The sequence below is a fragment of the Pyrus communis genome, chromosome 8 (assembly GCF_963583255.1).
Source record: "Pyrus communis chromosome 8, drPyrComm1.1, whole genome shotgun sequence".
Classification (NCBI taxonomy): Eukaryota; Viridiplantae; Streptophyta; class Magnoliopsida; order Rosales; family Rosaceae; genus Pyrus; species Pyrus communis.
The window spans coordinates 13,450,687-13,465,947 of NC_084810.1; the positions used below are offsets into that span (position 1 = coordinate 13,450,687).

Sequence of the window (15,261 nt, forward strand, 5' to 3'; positions counted from 1 at the left end):
TAGGTACATAGTGTACCACAATGAATTACGGTGACCTTGACAAAAAAAACAAAAGAAATATAATGATAATATGGTCAAAATTGCGTGACGTTATTTTTTATGGTAGCAAGATACTTGTTTATATACAAAGAGAATCCAACTCCAAAAAGGGAAGAATTGTGAAAATAAACCCCAATTAAAACGCATCCAACTCTTTTGCAACAAAAAAAAGTAGGCAAATATGGATCTTGTAGATCATATCAATAATTTAAATGTCCACAATTAGATGTTTTTGTACCAAGGAAGGTATTACTTCTTCACCAATACTCATTCAATTACTTCATTTTGTCTTTTCTTATATACGGTGTTGATTTTTCTTTTATTTTTTAGGGTATCTTTTTTTTATTTGTTTCCACGCGTTAACAATATCTAAGGCCAATTAAATTTCGTACGTAACAAAAGTTGACAAAGCAACCATAAATTTACCTAAAGTTGTACAATTAGGTTTACTATTTAGTTTGAGAGCTTTCCTATACATCTGTGTATTCCGAAAAAGCTTGATCCATCAAACCATTGCTCAACGACATGGAGATGATCTGAAATCTGGTTAGTGAACTTTATAAATTTGTTATTCCCGTGAAGTGTTGTTTAATTAATTTGATGTATAACGATTGGCATGCATATATAATCGCACGAGAGAGAAACATATATAGCATGGAGAAAAGAAGGTGAAATAGCTTTTATTTTCTTAGTAAGGAATCAATACATAGGTTGTTTTTAAAATTATTTAATTATGTTAATTCATAATTTTTTTGACTAAAATTAATACAAGCTACACATTTTACTGAATTTTGAATTTCAGAGTGCCAAATATGTACATATATTTTAAAATATTTACATCCATCCACATATATACGCTGAGTAGATATATACTTGTACTTGCACTTTTATTCCACTCTTGCATTCTTTACATTTATCATCGGAATACATGGAATTATAATTTTATTAATACAGGATTAAGATTAGCTTGGCCATCAGATATTTTCTCTTCCCTTGTATACAATCATTAGATTCATTACAGTGTAATATATTTAAGCGATTATACCACCATTAGTGCATGGGATTCCATCCAAACTTTTCGCGGTGATCAAATTATTTAATTATTTTCTTTTTTGGGTAAAAAATTAAATTATTTTTTAGTACTGCTCAAAATATATTTTGTCCTCTCTAACTTTGTTTTTCTATATACATTGCAAACTGGCCCCTTTATCAAACTCCCTCTTGGTAAATTATCTCACAGAAGCCCGTACGTGTGCATACGTTTAGTGCAACTTCAACTTCTTCCTTCAGCTAGAGATCATATCCGTCCCGTCCCTTCCTTCACTCCCTTCACCACCCAGGATCCAACTTCCCAGAATGAGTGAAACAAACACCGCGGGCAACAGCAGTGGCAGCCGCCACCAGCTCTACATCTACCTCGCTTGGGGCACCGGCATCTTTGTTGTCCTCTTTGCCATCGTAGTCTTGCTTGTTTACCTCATTCTCAGGCCCTGCCGGCCAAGCTTCATTCTCCAAGACATGACTGTTTACAACTTCAACGCATCCACCGCACCACCCTTCGCTCTCACCACCAAGATGCAGGTGAGTTGTACATATAACTCTATTTTCAGTAAGCGTGTCGGTTTTGTGTGTTCAAATAATATTACTCTTCTTAAATTTATCTAATAATTCTTTCTTCATCTTGTATAAGCTCAACTTTTTGGCTTCGCTCTTGTAGGTGACACTCTCCTCTACAAACCCTAATTCTAGGGTTGGCATAGCGTACCAATCCGGCATGGACATCTACGCCGTGTACCGAGACCAGCAGATCACGTTGGCATCTCTCTTGCCTGGAACGTACCAAGGGTACAAAGAGCCTGTGGTGTGGTCGCCGCTTTTGAATGGCGATAGTGTGCCGATATCTCCATTGTCCGGGGAGGCCTTTGCACAAGATCTGAATGCTGGGACGGTGATGATAAAAATCAAGCTTGACGGGAAGGTGAGGTGGAAGGTGGGCACTTGGATTTCGGGCAATTATCACTTGAACGTGCTGTGCACGGGGAATATCAAGTTTGGTGATATGATCATCAAGGGTCAGCCGACGGATCCTTGCATTGTGGAAATTGGTCTATAACTCTCAATTGATTTCTCTCTTAGCTACCGTTTTTTTTTTTTTTTTTTCAATTTTGTTCGTGTTTTCTTTAGGGAAGATAGGATTCCCTTCCTCTTTTTTTTTTTTTGGTGACTTTGAAGGATATTCTTTGTTCTTATACATTAAGGTACTCAAGGAACAAGAATATCCATGAGATCATTACATTTACATAGATGGTTTTCTGTCTCCTGAATCTTGTGGTGGCAACATTTATTTTTACCGTTGCCTTTTGAAAATTTCTGCCTATATACTATGGCGACAAAGGTCATCAGAGATTATGACAGGATTAACTGCGCTGGCCAATTTGTGTCATAGTTACGTTATCATCTCTCACAATTCATCTACAGTTCAGTACTTATTCAAATAGAATCTCCCTTGCGTCCAAGGAGACCAAGGCACTTTCTTCTAAAATCCAGTATAAAAAAAGTAGAAATTGTTGTATCATCATATCCTGCTTTCCCGAAGCATGTGTTTGGATCGTGTTGCATGAAAAGTGTACACAAATTGGCAGCCACATTCCTAATGGTTTTGAGTATTTTTGACACAGTTACGAGTAAAATCCTTTCTTTTTTGTCATCCAAGAAGTCAAAGAACGATGACCTTTGGAACCTTGAAAGGATTTTTGCTAATCTATAATCGAAATTCAAAATAGGCATTATACATTTTACAACAATCAATCAGGAAGGAAAAATAGTTCAAAAGAACCGCATGCTTATCGGTTTTCCAGTAGTAAAGAAACCAGAATTCGAAAACCCTAGATTACTGCAGAGGCATGCCTGCTGTCCTTCGTGATTGATTACCAGAAACATATATATACATCGATCACAACTAGATACTACCATTTGCCCGATGAAACTTTGCCCAACGAATATTGGGAATTGGTCGGTCAATCAGACTTTACCCAAAGAAATACAAACGTTCGTCGGACAAAAATGGTTAACGTTTTGGTTTCTTTAGAGGCCTTTGCCCCATGAATGCCGTTTGATGGGCAAAGGGTCCTTCGTTGCGTGATGTTTTCGCTCCAAGGGAAAAAATTGGCACGTGATATGGCATCCTTTACCCGACGAACAATTCGAGGTTTGTCACACATAAGTATTTATGATTTGTGGTTTAGGGTTTACATTCCGCAGGGCAAAATATACTATTTCGTCATGCAAAGGTTACGGATATTTTGGTATATTCAACTCCTTCAATGATTTTCGTAGTTTGCATAATTAATTTTAACAATCCAACCGTCAAACTTGTTTGTATATACTCTGAAATCACATACGCCAAAAATACTAAAACAAATTTTGGAAGATTAGATAACAAGACGAAACCCTTCGATGGTTAGAAACAAAAAATCAGGATTTAACGGTTATTTAAGCTCTAATTTTGATGATTTTTTTGACAATTACACTCCTGGATCCTAGAAGGAAACAATGAAAGAACCTAATCATCAGTTCATATATTTACACTAGTGTTTGTTGAATAAACACTTACGTTCTACTTAATGGAAGTATAGAATAAACTCTAAGTGTTTGTTGAATCTATTGTTTGGACAAGATAGGCAGTCTACAAAGCTATTTCAACGATCCAACCGTTAAACTTGTTTGTATTGTCATGCCTTGAACCCGACATACGTCCAGGATCGACACTTGACGTCACCATGTACCCGTACATTTATCATGCCCCACCTCCGAGACATGGACAAAACACCACTCAAGGTCCAATTGCATAGTAATTTTTTGTATACTTTATGGCTGCATCTAACCTCCTCGTTAGACTGCTTACATACCCTCAAACGGGATCAAGCCTTTCATAGTTCACCATTTATTAAACTTCGAGATTTCTAATAGTACTATATAGTAGAAAATCATTTAGCTCCAGAATTACTCAAACGAATTCAAAAGGCATGCTCACTCGATTCCAGACTACATAACGAACCCATATATCAACCAAGGTTTTTCATTCACATATATCATAACATTTTCTAGCACAATTCCACAACGATAACATACAATATTTTAATGAACCAACGATGCATGATATTGACCTTTAACCATATTTATCAACAAAATATAAATCAATCATAAACCATAATTGATAAACTGATAAATAATTTAGCCAGAAATCCTGAATGAGTCACCTACACATTCATCGGCCTTTCTAATTCAAAACACAAAGGTTCTCAAATATTTCATTAATAAACATGTAGAGAATTAGTGCTAGAGTGACACAAAGGAACCATAAAGATTTCTAAAAATCTAGCTCCAAACTAACTCAACGGAATCTCGAATAGAATATGATTCTGGAACACTCAACAAAATCTAACTAAAATATGGTCGCCTATCAAAACATACCAAGTACAACTAATCCTCTTAACCCTAGGTAATCAATGATCACCCATCACGGATATACCAAGCATGATCACCCCTGAAATACGTATGGTCCCCCATTATGGATATACTAACCAGGACCATATCCTAACTCTAGGTAATGATCACCCATTATGGATATACCAAGTATGATCACTCCTAGAATGCGTATGGTTCCCATTGCAGATAAACCAAGCAGAACCATATGCATAGTCGTCTAATAACGTAGGCAATGATCACCCATCGTGGATATACCAAGCATGATCACCCCTAACATATGTACACCCCCATCGTGGATATACCAAGCAGGATTGTATCCTATAGCTCTAGGTAGTGATCACCTATCGCAAATATACCAAGCATGATCACTCCTAGAATGTGTATGGTCCCCCATTGCGGATATACCAAGCAGAACCATATGCATAGTCTAATCATGCAAGCAGTGATCACCCATCACAGATATACCAAGCATGATCACCCTTGAAATACGTATGGTCCTCTATCGCGGATATATCAAGTAGGACCATCCATATACCACTGTTACATGGTTCAGTCACATCATCGTCCAACCTACTTCCTACATCAACACCTCTGATTTACAACGTGATCACATACACTAGTGATTTTCTATGACAACTAAATATCCACTACTATAATATTAGCTTTAGGTGGCGAATGATGGTGGCGTATATTAGAAAAATCATGTCAGATAAATTATATCCGACACATCATTTAATTAGTGGCGGATATTAGAAAAATCATATCGGTTATATCCGACATAAATTTCTGATGGATATTTAGTGGCGGATATAAAAAAGCTCCTGTCGATTATAACCGATAGTATTTTTGAATCCTTTTTTTAAAATACTTTTTATAGATCATGGCGGTTTTTAAGTTAATGGTGGTGGTTATAACCAATAGAAATTGACTATTTTATTATTTTACCTTCTGGCGGTTATTATTTTAGTATTCTAGCGGTTATAACCGACAAAAATGAAAATTTTATTATTTAAAATGTTATATTGATTAAAATAAATAAATAAACACATATTTTAAATATTTTTTTTCACTCATGACCCTAAAGTCTAATGAACCCAATTCCCACGAGCCATAAATTTTCTGAGAGAATAATAATAATAGACTACAATCTGAAGCTCTATCATTTTTGTAATAAGGATTATGCTCCCTCATAGGCAAGCAACAAGATACAAAGAAATTCAAACAATTTTTTTCAATGCGTCACAAAGCACATTGTCTGGCACATAAACATACATGAACATTTGGTGTACTCTATCATGTTTGATTTTATTATTTTAAAATGTTATATTGATTATAAATAAATAAATAAACACATGTTTTAAATATATTTTTTTTCACTCATGGCCTTGTTGGATATATCCGACACGAACAAAGCAAAATTTTGGAAGGCAGCCAGAATAATCGTTGAATGTTTTTTTTGCGATTTTTTACACATGCTATCTCGGAATATATACAAACATATTTGACGGTTAGATCGTTGAAACAAGTTTCGTAGAATGCATATCCTATCAAATTGATAGATTTAACAAACACTTGAGAGTTAATGTTATACTTCCATTAAGTATAAAATAAAATTTATCCACTAGTGTAAATATTTTAAATTGAAGATCGAATTCAATCATTGCATTCTTTTAGGGTCGAAGAGTGTAGCTGTAAAAAATCATCAAAATCAGAGTTAAAATAATCGTTAAATTGTGATTTTTTGTTTATAACCATCGAAAACTCTTGCTCCGTTACCTAATCTCTTAATGTTTGTTTTTTGCGATTTTTTACGTATGCGATCTCGAAGTGTGTACAAACAAGTTTGACGGTTGAATCGTTGAAAAATGTTTCGTAGAATGCGTATCGCATCAAAACAGTAGATTAGACAAACACTTAGAGTTAATGTTATACTTCCCCGTCAAGTATAAAATAAGATTTTGTGGTATCCAATAGTGTAAATATTTTAAATTGAAGATCGAATTTGTTCAATGCATTCTTATGTAATTTTTCGTTTATAACCGTCGAAAACTTTTGTTCCGTTACGTAATCTCTGAATGTTTGTTTTTTTACGATTTTTTACTTATGCAATCTTGGAGTGTGTACAAACAAATTTGACGGTTGGATCGTTGAAAAAAGTTTCTTAGAATACATATTGCGTCAAAACAGTAGATTAAACAAACACTTAAGAGTTAATGTTATACTTCCATTAAGTATAAAATAAGATTTTGTGGTATCCACTAGTGTAAATATTTTAAATTGAAGATCAAATTTATTCATTGCATTCTTATAGGGTCGAGGAGTGCATGTGACAACCCGTTCCACATTTTACGTTTTTATTTTATTTTAAAAGTGTGAATTTACGAAATTGCCCTAGAAGTAAGGACTTTGACTTCCGTTGACCATCGGCTTGAGAGATGTGGGACTTATTCTTTTAGCATATCCTCGTAGTACTCGTTGGTATGAACGTATAGGCGAAAGCCGTTTGCGAGTCCGAATTATAATGGTATAGTTACAGACGTTCAAAATTGGTTATTAAAGGTTTAGTTTTAATTAAATTAAATCCCCACTTTGTGGGGTGAAGCCAAATCAGAAATGAGGAAAGAAAGAAAACAAATAAATAAATAAAAAATAAAGGGAAGTAGCCTTCTCGTCGACCCACACCCACCGCAAGCTCCCATTTTCCAAGGCTGATTCCGGCCAAATCCGATGGAGTTTTTCAACACCACCACCACCATCTTGAAGCTCTCATTCCCCTCTACAAAATTCACCCAAGAACCACCTTGATTAACCATGGTATATGGTGGTTGGAGGCCACGAAAGTCGACGAAAATCAACGGTGCTCCGGCCACTCTTTTCGATTTTCCGGCAAATCGGCAAAGCGATGGCCGATGCCACCACTTGGGCTTTGTAGCCCATCATCCCAGGAGCAAAACCCAACCAACATTGACCTCGTTGGACCATTGTAGAAGACAAATCGACACCGGGAAGCTTTAGGCACCCGCCAGCTTTGTAGGAAAAATTGATCACCTTCCATCCACTTTTGGACTTCGTGGCAGGTATGAAACTTTCTCCACTCACTGAGATCTTCATTTCTGTGAAGTTTGAGAATTTTTTGAAATAGTTGGATTTTCCGGCTAGTCGGGGCGGCCGACCGCCACCCACGGTGGCGCGTGGCCAGTGGGCCGCCAATGCTATTTTTAGGCTATGTCAAATGTCTTGAATTCAGTTTTGATATTTGAATGACGTAGGTTGATCGTTGGAACCTAAATTCGTTACGATACGTTACTTGATAAAAATGTGAATCGACGATTCGACCGTTGGATCGTCACCAAACTTGGATACATTATAATACGTAATATTTAAAGATCATAGGAATTTATGGATCAGGAATCCGACATACGGATCTTCCCAAATTGGATTTGTAAGTTAGTAAAATAAATGTTCATGTCCACTTGGTTTTGGGCAATTGGCGGAGATCCAACCGTTGGATCGTAATGAAATTTTAATATGTTATTTTAGAAGCATATTGTGTATATTTGGGGGTTGTGGATTGGAAATCTGATATGCGAATCTTCCGGGTGGAGTTATACAAGGGGTAGAAAGATCGACGGTTGACTTGTGGTCAATGGGTCTCGAACTATTTTAGAATGTCCTTGAGGATGTGTTTTACGTGAATTACGTATTCTATTGATTAGAGTTCTGAGATGTGATTCGATAATTGGTCGCAGGCACCAATCATTCGGGACGCCTCGATGCGTGCACTAGAGAATCATAGCGTGGACTTCAAGTGAGCAGATCTTTTCCTTTTATCGTACATATTATTGATAGTTCCATCGACACTTTTAAATTGATTTTGGTATATTACCTTCATATAATTATTGTGAATGCTTGAAGTACTATATGAACTACGAATGGCTTGATCCTTATTTAGGGTACGTAGGCAGTCTCACGAGACGTTAGATGCAGCCATAATATATTTGAGACAAAAGCCTTATTTGGGAAATTGAGTAATGCGAAGGAAATTGGTAAAGACAAGTTTTAGTTTTGTGAATTAGTTAGTTAAATTTGTGTTAATTGGGCTTGTCACGGATAATTATCCCTGAAAATAAGAAGTTCGGGAGTAGGGTGTTATTGATTGTACATTTTACACCGTATTGTATATAATTTAAAATGCTATGACATGGTTGAGTATTTGATTGCATCATGGTATATCCATATGTATATTACTAGCACATAATTATTGTGAATGCTTTGAAGTGCAAAGGTGAACGTAGGACACCCAAGTAAGTTCAGGTGAGTTTATGGTATTAGTTGAATCGATGGAGTTATAGCATGACTACATTTATGTGTTAAGCAACTCCGATACTGTCATACTGTTTGCCCATGAGTTGTACATGTTATATTAAGATGCATTGAGAGCTCATGAACTTGCTATGGCCAGGGCACAGTCCTTCACATGATGTTCACCTCCCGCACCTTACACTCATCTTTGACTCAAGGTAGGTGCACAAGTCTGTCGTACAGACCACTATAGGTGATTCCGACTCGTAGGTGACCCGCGATTATTCGTCCAGTCTTCACGTGATCGTAGCACTTGAGTGTACTTATTACACCCAGTCCTATCGTACAGACCACTAGAGGTAGTTCCGACTCGTGTGCAGGGATGTTTGATGAGTTATAGATTAAGTCGTATAGGTCACTATAGGTGACTCCCGACTTGTATACTAACATTGATTGATGAGATATGGATACTTGCACCCTGGTATTAATGCTCCCGCCCGTGGTCAGGGCATAGTCCTTCACGTGATGTTCACCTCCCGCACCTTGCGCTTACCTTGGACTCAAGGTAAGTGCATAGGCCTGTCATACAGACCACTATAGGTGGTTCCAACTCGTAGGTGACCCGCGATTATTCGCCCAGTCTTCACGTGATCGTAGCACTTGAGCGTACTTATTACATCCAGTCCTGTCGTACAGACCACTAGAGGTGGTTCTGACTCGTGTGCAGGGATGTTTGATGAGCTATAGATTAAGTCGTATAGGTCACTATAGGTGATTCCCGACTTGTATACTAACATTGATTGATGAGATATGGATACCTGCACCCCGGTGTTAATGTTCCCGCCCGTAGTCAGGGCACAGTCCTTCACGTGATGTTCACCTCCCGCACCTTACGCTCACCTTGGACTCAAGGTAGGTGCACATGCCTATTGTACAGACCACTATAGGTGGTTCCGACTCGTAGGTGACCCGCGATTATTCGCCCAGTCTTCATATGATTGTAGCACTTAAGTGTACTTATTACACCCAGTCCTGTCATACAGACCACTAGAGGTGGTTCCGACTCGTATGCAGGGATGATTGATGAGATATGGATAAGTCGTACATGTCACTAGAGGTGACTCCCGACTTATATGCAAGCATTGATCGATGTGATATGAGTACAGTCGTACAGGTCACGTTAGGTGATTCTGACTGATGTATCATTTTATATCGATTAAGTTCATTTGGCCTACTTGTTAATGCATTGTAGAGTCTATAGACATGGCATACCCGTGGTTTTGGCCATTTTTTTTTAGCATGGGTGGATATATAGATATATATATATATATATATATGTAGTACTGTTCTATAGAAAACGATAAGGGATTTACAGTGAGGAGTTATTACTGTTAGAAAGGTAATAGTTTTGGGAAGCTTGGTTTTACAGCTTACTCACATTTTTTGTTTTGTACCCCTCCATGTTATAACTGCTAAGTCCGTATTGACGAGGATCTATGGCTAATCTTAGTATTAGTGGCTACTTTTAAGGGTATGATTCTTACCCATACTACTGCACTTTACTTATGCTCTGGCATCGCGTGTGAAATGGTTCGCTCCCACTCATAGCCCACTCTGATATTTAGACACTTTTAGGTTCAAATTTATTCACATTTTATACATTATCACACTTTATGGCTTCGTCACCTTTCAGGTGTCGGCCAACACAGCTCGATTTGGGGTCCTAATGGATATTCCGGGTCGGGGCGTGTCAGTGTAACTGTAAAAAAAATCATTAAAATTGGAGCTAAAATAACCGTTAAATTGTGAATTTTTGTTTATAACCGTCGAAAACTTTTGTTCTGTTACGTAATCTTTGAATGTTTGTTTTTTACGTATGCAATCTTGGAGTATGTACAAATAAATTTGATGGTTGGATTGTTGAAAAAAGTTTCGTAGAATGCATATCGAGTCAAAACGGTAGATTAAACAAACACTTAGAGTTAATGTTATACTTCCTCATCAAGTATAAAATAAGATTTTGCGGTATCCACTAGTGTAAATATTTTAAATTGAAGATCGAATTCCTTCAATGCATTCTTATAGGGTCGAGGAGTGTAGCTGTAAAAAATCATCAAAATCGGACCTAAAGTAACCGTTAAATTGTGATTTTCCGTTTATAACCATCGAAAACTTTTGTTATGTTACCTAATCTCTTAATGTTTGTTTTTCGCTTCGTAGAATGCGTATCGCATCAAAACAGTAGGTTAAACAAACACTTAGAGTTAATGTTATACTTCCATTAAGTATAAAACTAGAGTTTGTGGTATCCACTAGTGTAAATATTTTAAATTGAAGATTAAATTTATTCATTACATTCTTATAGGGTCGAGGAGTATACCTGTAAAAAATCATTAAAATTGAAGCTAAAATAATCGTTAAATTATGAATTTTCGTTTATAACCGTCGAACACTTTTATTCCGTTACGTAATCTCTGAATGTTTTTTTTTTTTTTTTTTTTTACGATTTTTTACGTATGCGATCTTGTAGTATCTACAAACAAGTTTGGCGGTAAGATCATGGAAACTAGTTTCATAGAATGCATAAATTTGCCTAAATTTTGAAGTGGGAAAATTAATTTGTGCTAAATTTTTATTTATGTTTTTCAAGTATTGATTAGACAATATTTAGTTTGTGCGATGACATTTTCATTGTACAATTCTGTTTTTGTTTCTTTGTCACATATTTTACATGGATTATTATCTATTAAACCAAAAGTGTAAAAATTATCTATTAAACCAAACAATTATTTATTTAATTTTTAAAAACATATTCTATTTAAATACATATTATTTATTCATTTATTAAACCCAACAATTATTATTTTATTTTTTTAAATCATAACAAAATTTTTTGGGGTGGGGGGGATTTAAAATTTTGGGGGAAAATTTAAAATTTTCAGAGGGAATTTTGGGAGGATTTTTGCCGCCATTTTATTTCTGTCGGTTTTTGACACACCCCGACCGAGATCGGAGCGTGCTGGCCGTCACACAAAGGTGACGTAGCCATGTGCACGTGCGGAAGCTAATAAAGTAGTATAAAGTACGAATAATTCAGAACTAGCATACAAGGTACTAATATAAGTGCTAGTAAGTGATATACAAAATCAGAGCAGGTCTAAAGCAGTCCAAACAAAAACGATAACAGTAGTACGCCCGAAGGCGACCCTACAAGGTGGAGTGTCTGTCAGAACACCGAAAAGCTCTCAAGGGAAACCACCGCAACGGCTAAGCAACTAGAACCTGGAGGGGCACAAAACAAAAGCGTGAGTGGGCAAAAACAAAGCTCTTTGAAAACCATTTAACAAAATACCATCTAACCCCTCGTCGTAAAACCTGTATACTTCCCAGAAAATAAACATATGTACGTATGTGTAAACATGCACAACATGCTCAAGGGTATGCCAATCATGCTCAAGATATGCCGTGCCAAAGCCTCAAAATGAATGTAAGTGCCCAGGTATAAATCATATCAACATCATAACATCTAGCAGCCTGAGTCACCTAACGTGACCTGTACGGCTGCATCTAGAGCTCAAATCTCAACTCTAAAACTGAACCTGCCCACGAGTCGGAACCACTCAAGGTGGTCTGTACGACAGGCCTGGGTGTAACATATATGTATACGCTCTAGTGCTACGATCACGTGAAGACTGTGCGACTAATCGCGGGTCACCTACGAGTCAGAACCACCTAATGTGGTCTGTACGACAGGCCTATGCACCTAACTTGGATCCAAGCTGAGCGTGTGGTGCAGGAGGTGAACATCACGTGAAGGACTGTGCCCTACTCTGGGCGGGAGCACTAACACCGGGGGTGCAGGTTATGAGCTCTCTAGGCACCTCAACCACTACTGAAACATAAACGTGAATGTCACTTACCTGACACTTACCTTTGCGTCCACAGCACCCAATATGCATATGTATATGTATGCCACTAATATTGCATGCAATGATGCGTAAACGATAATAATAAAGTGCATGGCATAATGTAAATAGCCCTTTTTAATCAATTTCTGGGAATATAAATGTATATAGGTATATACGGAAAACAAAAGCCCACTCACTGGTATGTAGAAGGGTCGTAGCCCCCCTGTCTCGCGTGTGCACGCTCGTCCTCGGGGTACGTGTCACCTAAATGCGAAACAACTATAAAAACGTTAACTTTAAAGCACATAACCCGTTTCTCGTAATAACTTCTCATACATTGCTCAAAATGGACAAATGAATATACCAACGTGCTCTACACAACCTCAGGATCACAACCATATTTTTAAAAATAATTTTTGGACCCCGCACGCGCCAGGACATGCACGGACCCACGCGCCCCCACGCGCGACCACGTGCCAGGCATACTGACGGTGTCAACAGACGCCGTCAGGAATATTCCGTCAAACTGACGGAATATTCCGTTAAACTTAACCCCTGCCGTCAGGAATATTCCGTTAAACTTAACGGAATATTCCTGCTTCTTCTCCGGCCAGTCCCCGATGCCGGCGCCGTCGCCGGCACCGTCGCCGGAAAACCTGCAACTCGTGTTTTCTCACTCGTTTTTCAACCATTTTTCACGTTTCTTACACCAAATTAAAGCCCTAGACTAGTAGAACACATCCATACAAGTTTTAAGGGCTAAAACTCACTAAATCATACCTGTGCAAACTTTCCAAAACCGGCCAACTTCGAACAGGACGATCCCGACGTCCAAATTCACCCAACGAGCCACTCCCAAGCTCCTGGGAACCTCACGAACACAACCACAAGCTCAGAAATCCCTAAAACTCAATGCATAACTATTGCATGAACAGTACCCAAATCGGCCATCGTCGAAACGACGTGAAAACGATGTGTTTCTCACCTGAAAAGGGTATGGCTGAGCTTGCCTCGACCTCACGAGCTCAAATATGTCCTTGGCTTCCTCGATCTGCAAGGGTTTGAGGGTCCTTGGTGTGTGTCCGTACACTTACAGAAGGAAGAAGAAGAAAGAAGAAAGGGAGAGAGAGAGAGACACGGGACAGGGACAGAGGGAGAGGGAGAGTGAGTGAGTGTGTGTGTGTGTGTGTGGCCCTTCACTTGCCAACACCACACAAGACTACCAAAACATCACGAAAACCATTTAGGGGTAAAATTGTAATTTCACACGTACGTTTTAATAATCCCGGGACGGGATGTCACAGTTTTTATTTTAAAAAAAATGTTTCTGTCGATTAACCGACAGTAATGAAAATTTTCCACAATATAACCCCTTTATCTCTTCCTTGCGTCGGTGCTTCTCCCTTCCCCCTTTTCTCCTCTCCTCATTTTCTTTGTCAACAAAAGCTCATTTTCTTTGGCATTAGTCTCAAGCTTTGATTCCACAGAAGGGTATATGCTATTTTCAGCTTCCGCAATAACACCATCTGCATGAGACTTTGAGTTTTCAGATTGCAGCTTGGTATTGCCTCCATCTGATTTTTTTTCTTGTTGTTCTTAAGGGATTTAAGAGGTGTCCCAAGTCCCTCAACCTTCAACTCATTTTTAGCCTTCTCGTTTGACGGTTTCTTATCTTTGTCTGCATTCTTTTGGTCTTGCAAGTGTTGTATCCAGCAAGCTCCAAGTTCCCATCTCACAAAATTATCAAAATCTAGCTCCTCTTTCTCAAGCTTAGCAAGATTTTCTTCTAACACACCCTTAATAAAAACACACGAGGCTGAAAGATCATCGTGTTCCAGAGTTTGCATATGTGATGCCGGTTTATTCAGCTCTGAAGGTATTATCTTGTGAAGTAGTAATCATAAACTGCAAAAAACAAGGTACTAGTTAGGCTCTTATACTGAAAACTCCATGACAAAAGGTTGGTAGCTTTACATAATACTCACTGACATCATTGCGTACCTGTTGATATTAAGGCCATTAGCACCATTGCTCCCTTGCCTAAGAATTTAAGGGCCCTGAGGTTTTCGAGATTGAGCTCTGGCGAGGTTTCGGATGGTGAATGCAGGGGATATGGAACATGCAGAAATATTTTTTTTATTATTAATATATTTTCTGTCGGTTTTATCCGACAAGAATGCGTTTATTTATTCTTATCATAAATTCTCTGTCTGTTATATCCGACAGAAGTCCTGGCGGTTTATGTATTTTCTGTCAGTTTTATCCGACAAAAATTCTCTTATTTATTTATTATAAATGTATATCATGTTGGATATAACCAACAGAATTTCTGTCGATTTTAGAGTATTTTTTGTCAGAAAATTCATTTCTTGATGCAAGCAACTCTGTCGCTTATTATATCCACCACTACATCCATTTTCTGTCGGATTTTGCTTAAAATCTGACAGTAATATACGTTTTTTGTCGATTTTTGGACCGCCAGTTATAGATAATTTTGTAGTAGTGATCTAGTCACATAGACATA

The 15,261-nt window shown here is 37.7% G+C and overlaps 1 protein-coding gene across 1 annotated transcript; it reads left to right on the plus strand.

The window, feature by feature from the left end:
• Window positions 1–1,395: 1,395 nt before the first annotated feature.
• LOC137742982 (NDR1/HIN1-like protein 1) lies at window positions 1,396–2,152 on the plus strand. The gene is made up of 2 exons (XM_068482907.1): window positions 1,396–1,620; window positions 1,757–2,152. Exons 1-2 carry the CDS (start codon window positions 1,396–1,398, stop codon window positions 2,150–2,152), a joined length of 621 nt encoding a protein of 206 aa, XP_068339008.1.
• The last annotated feature ends 13,109 nt before the right edge of the window (window positions 2,153–15,261 follow it).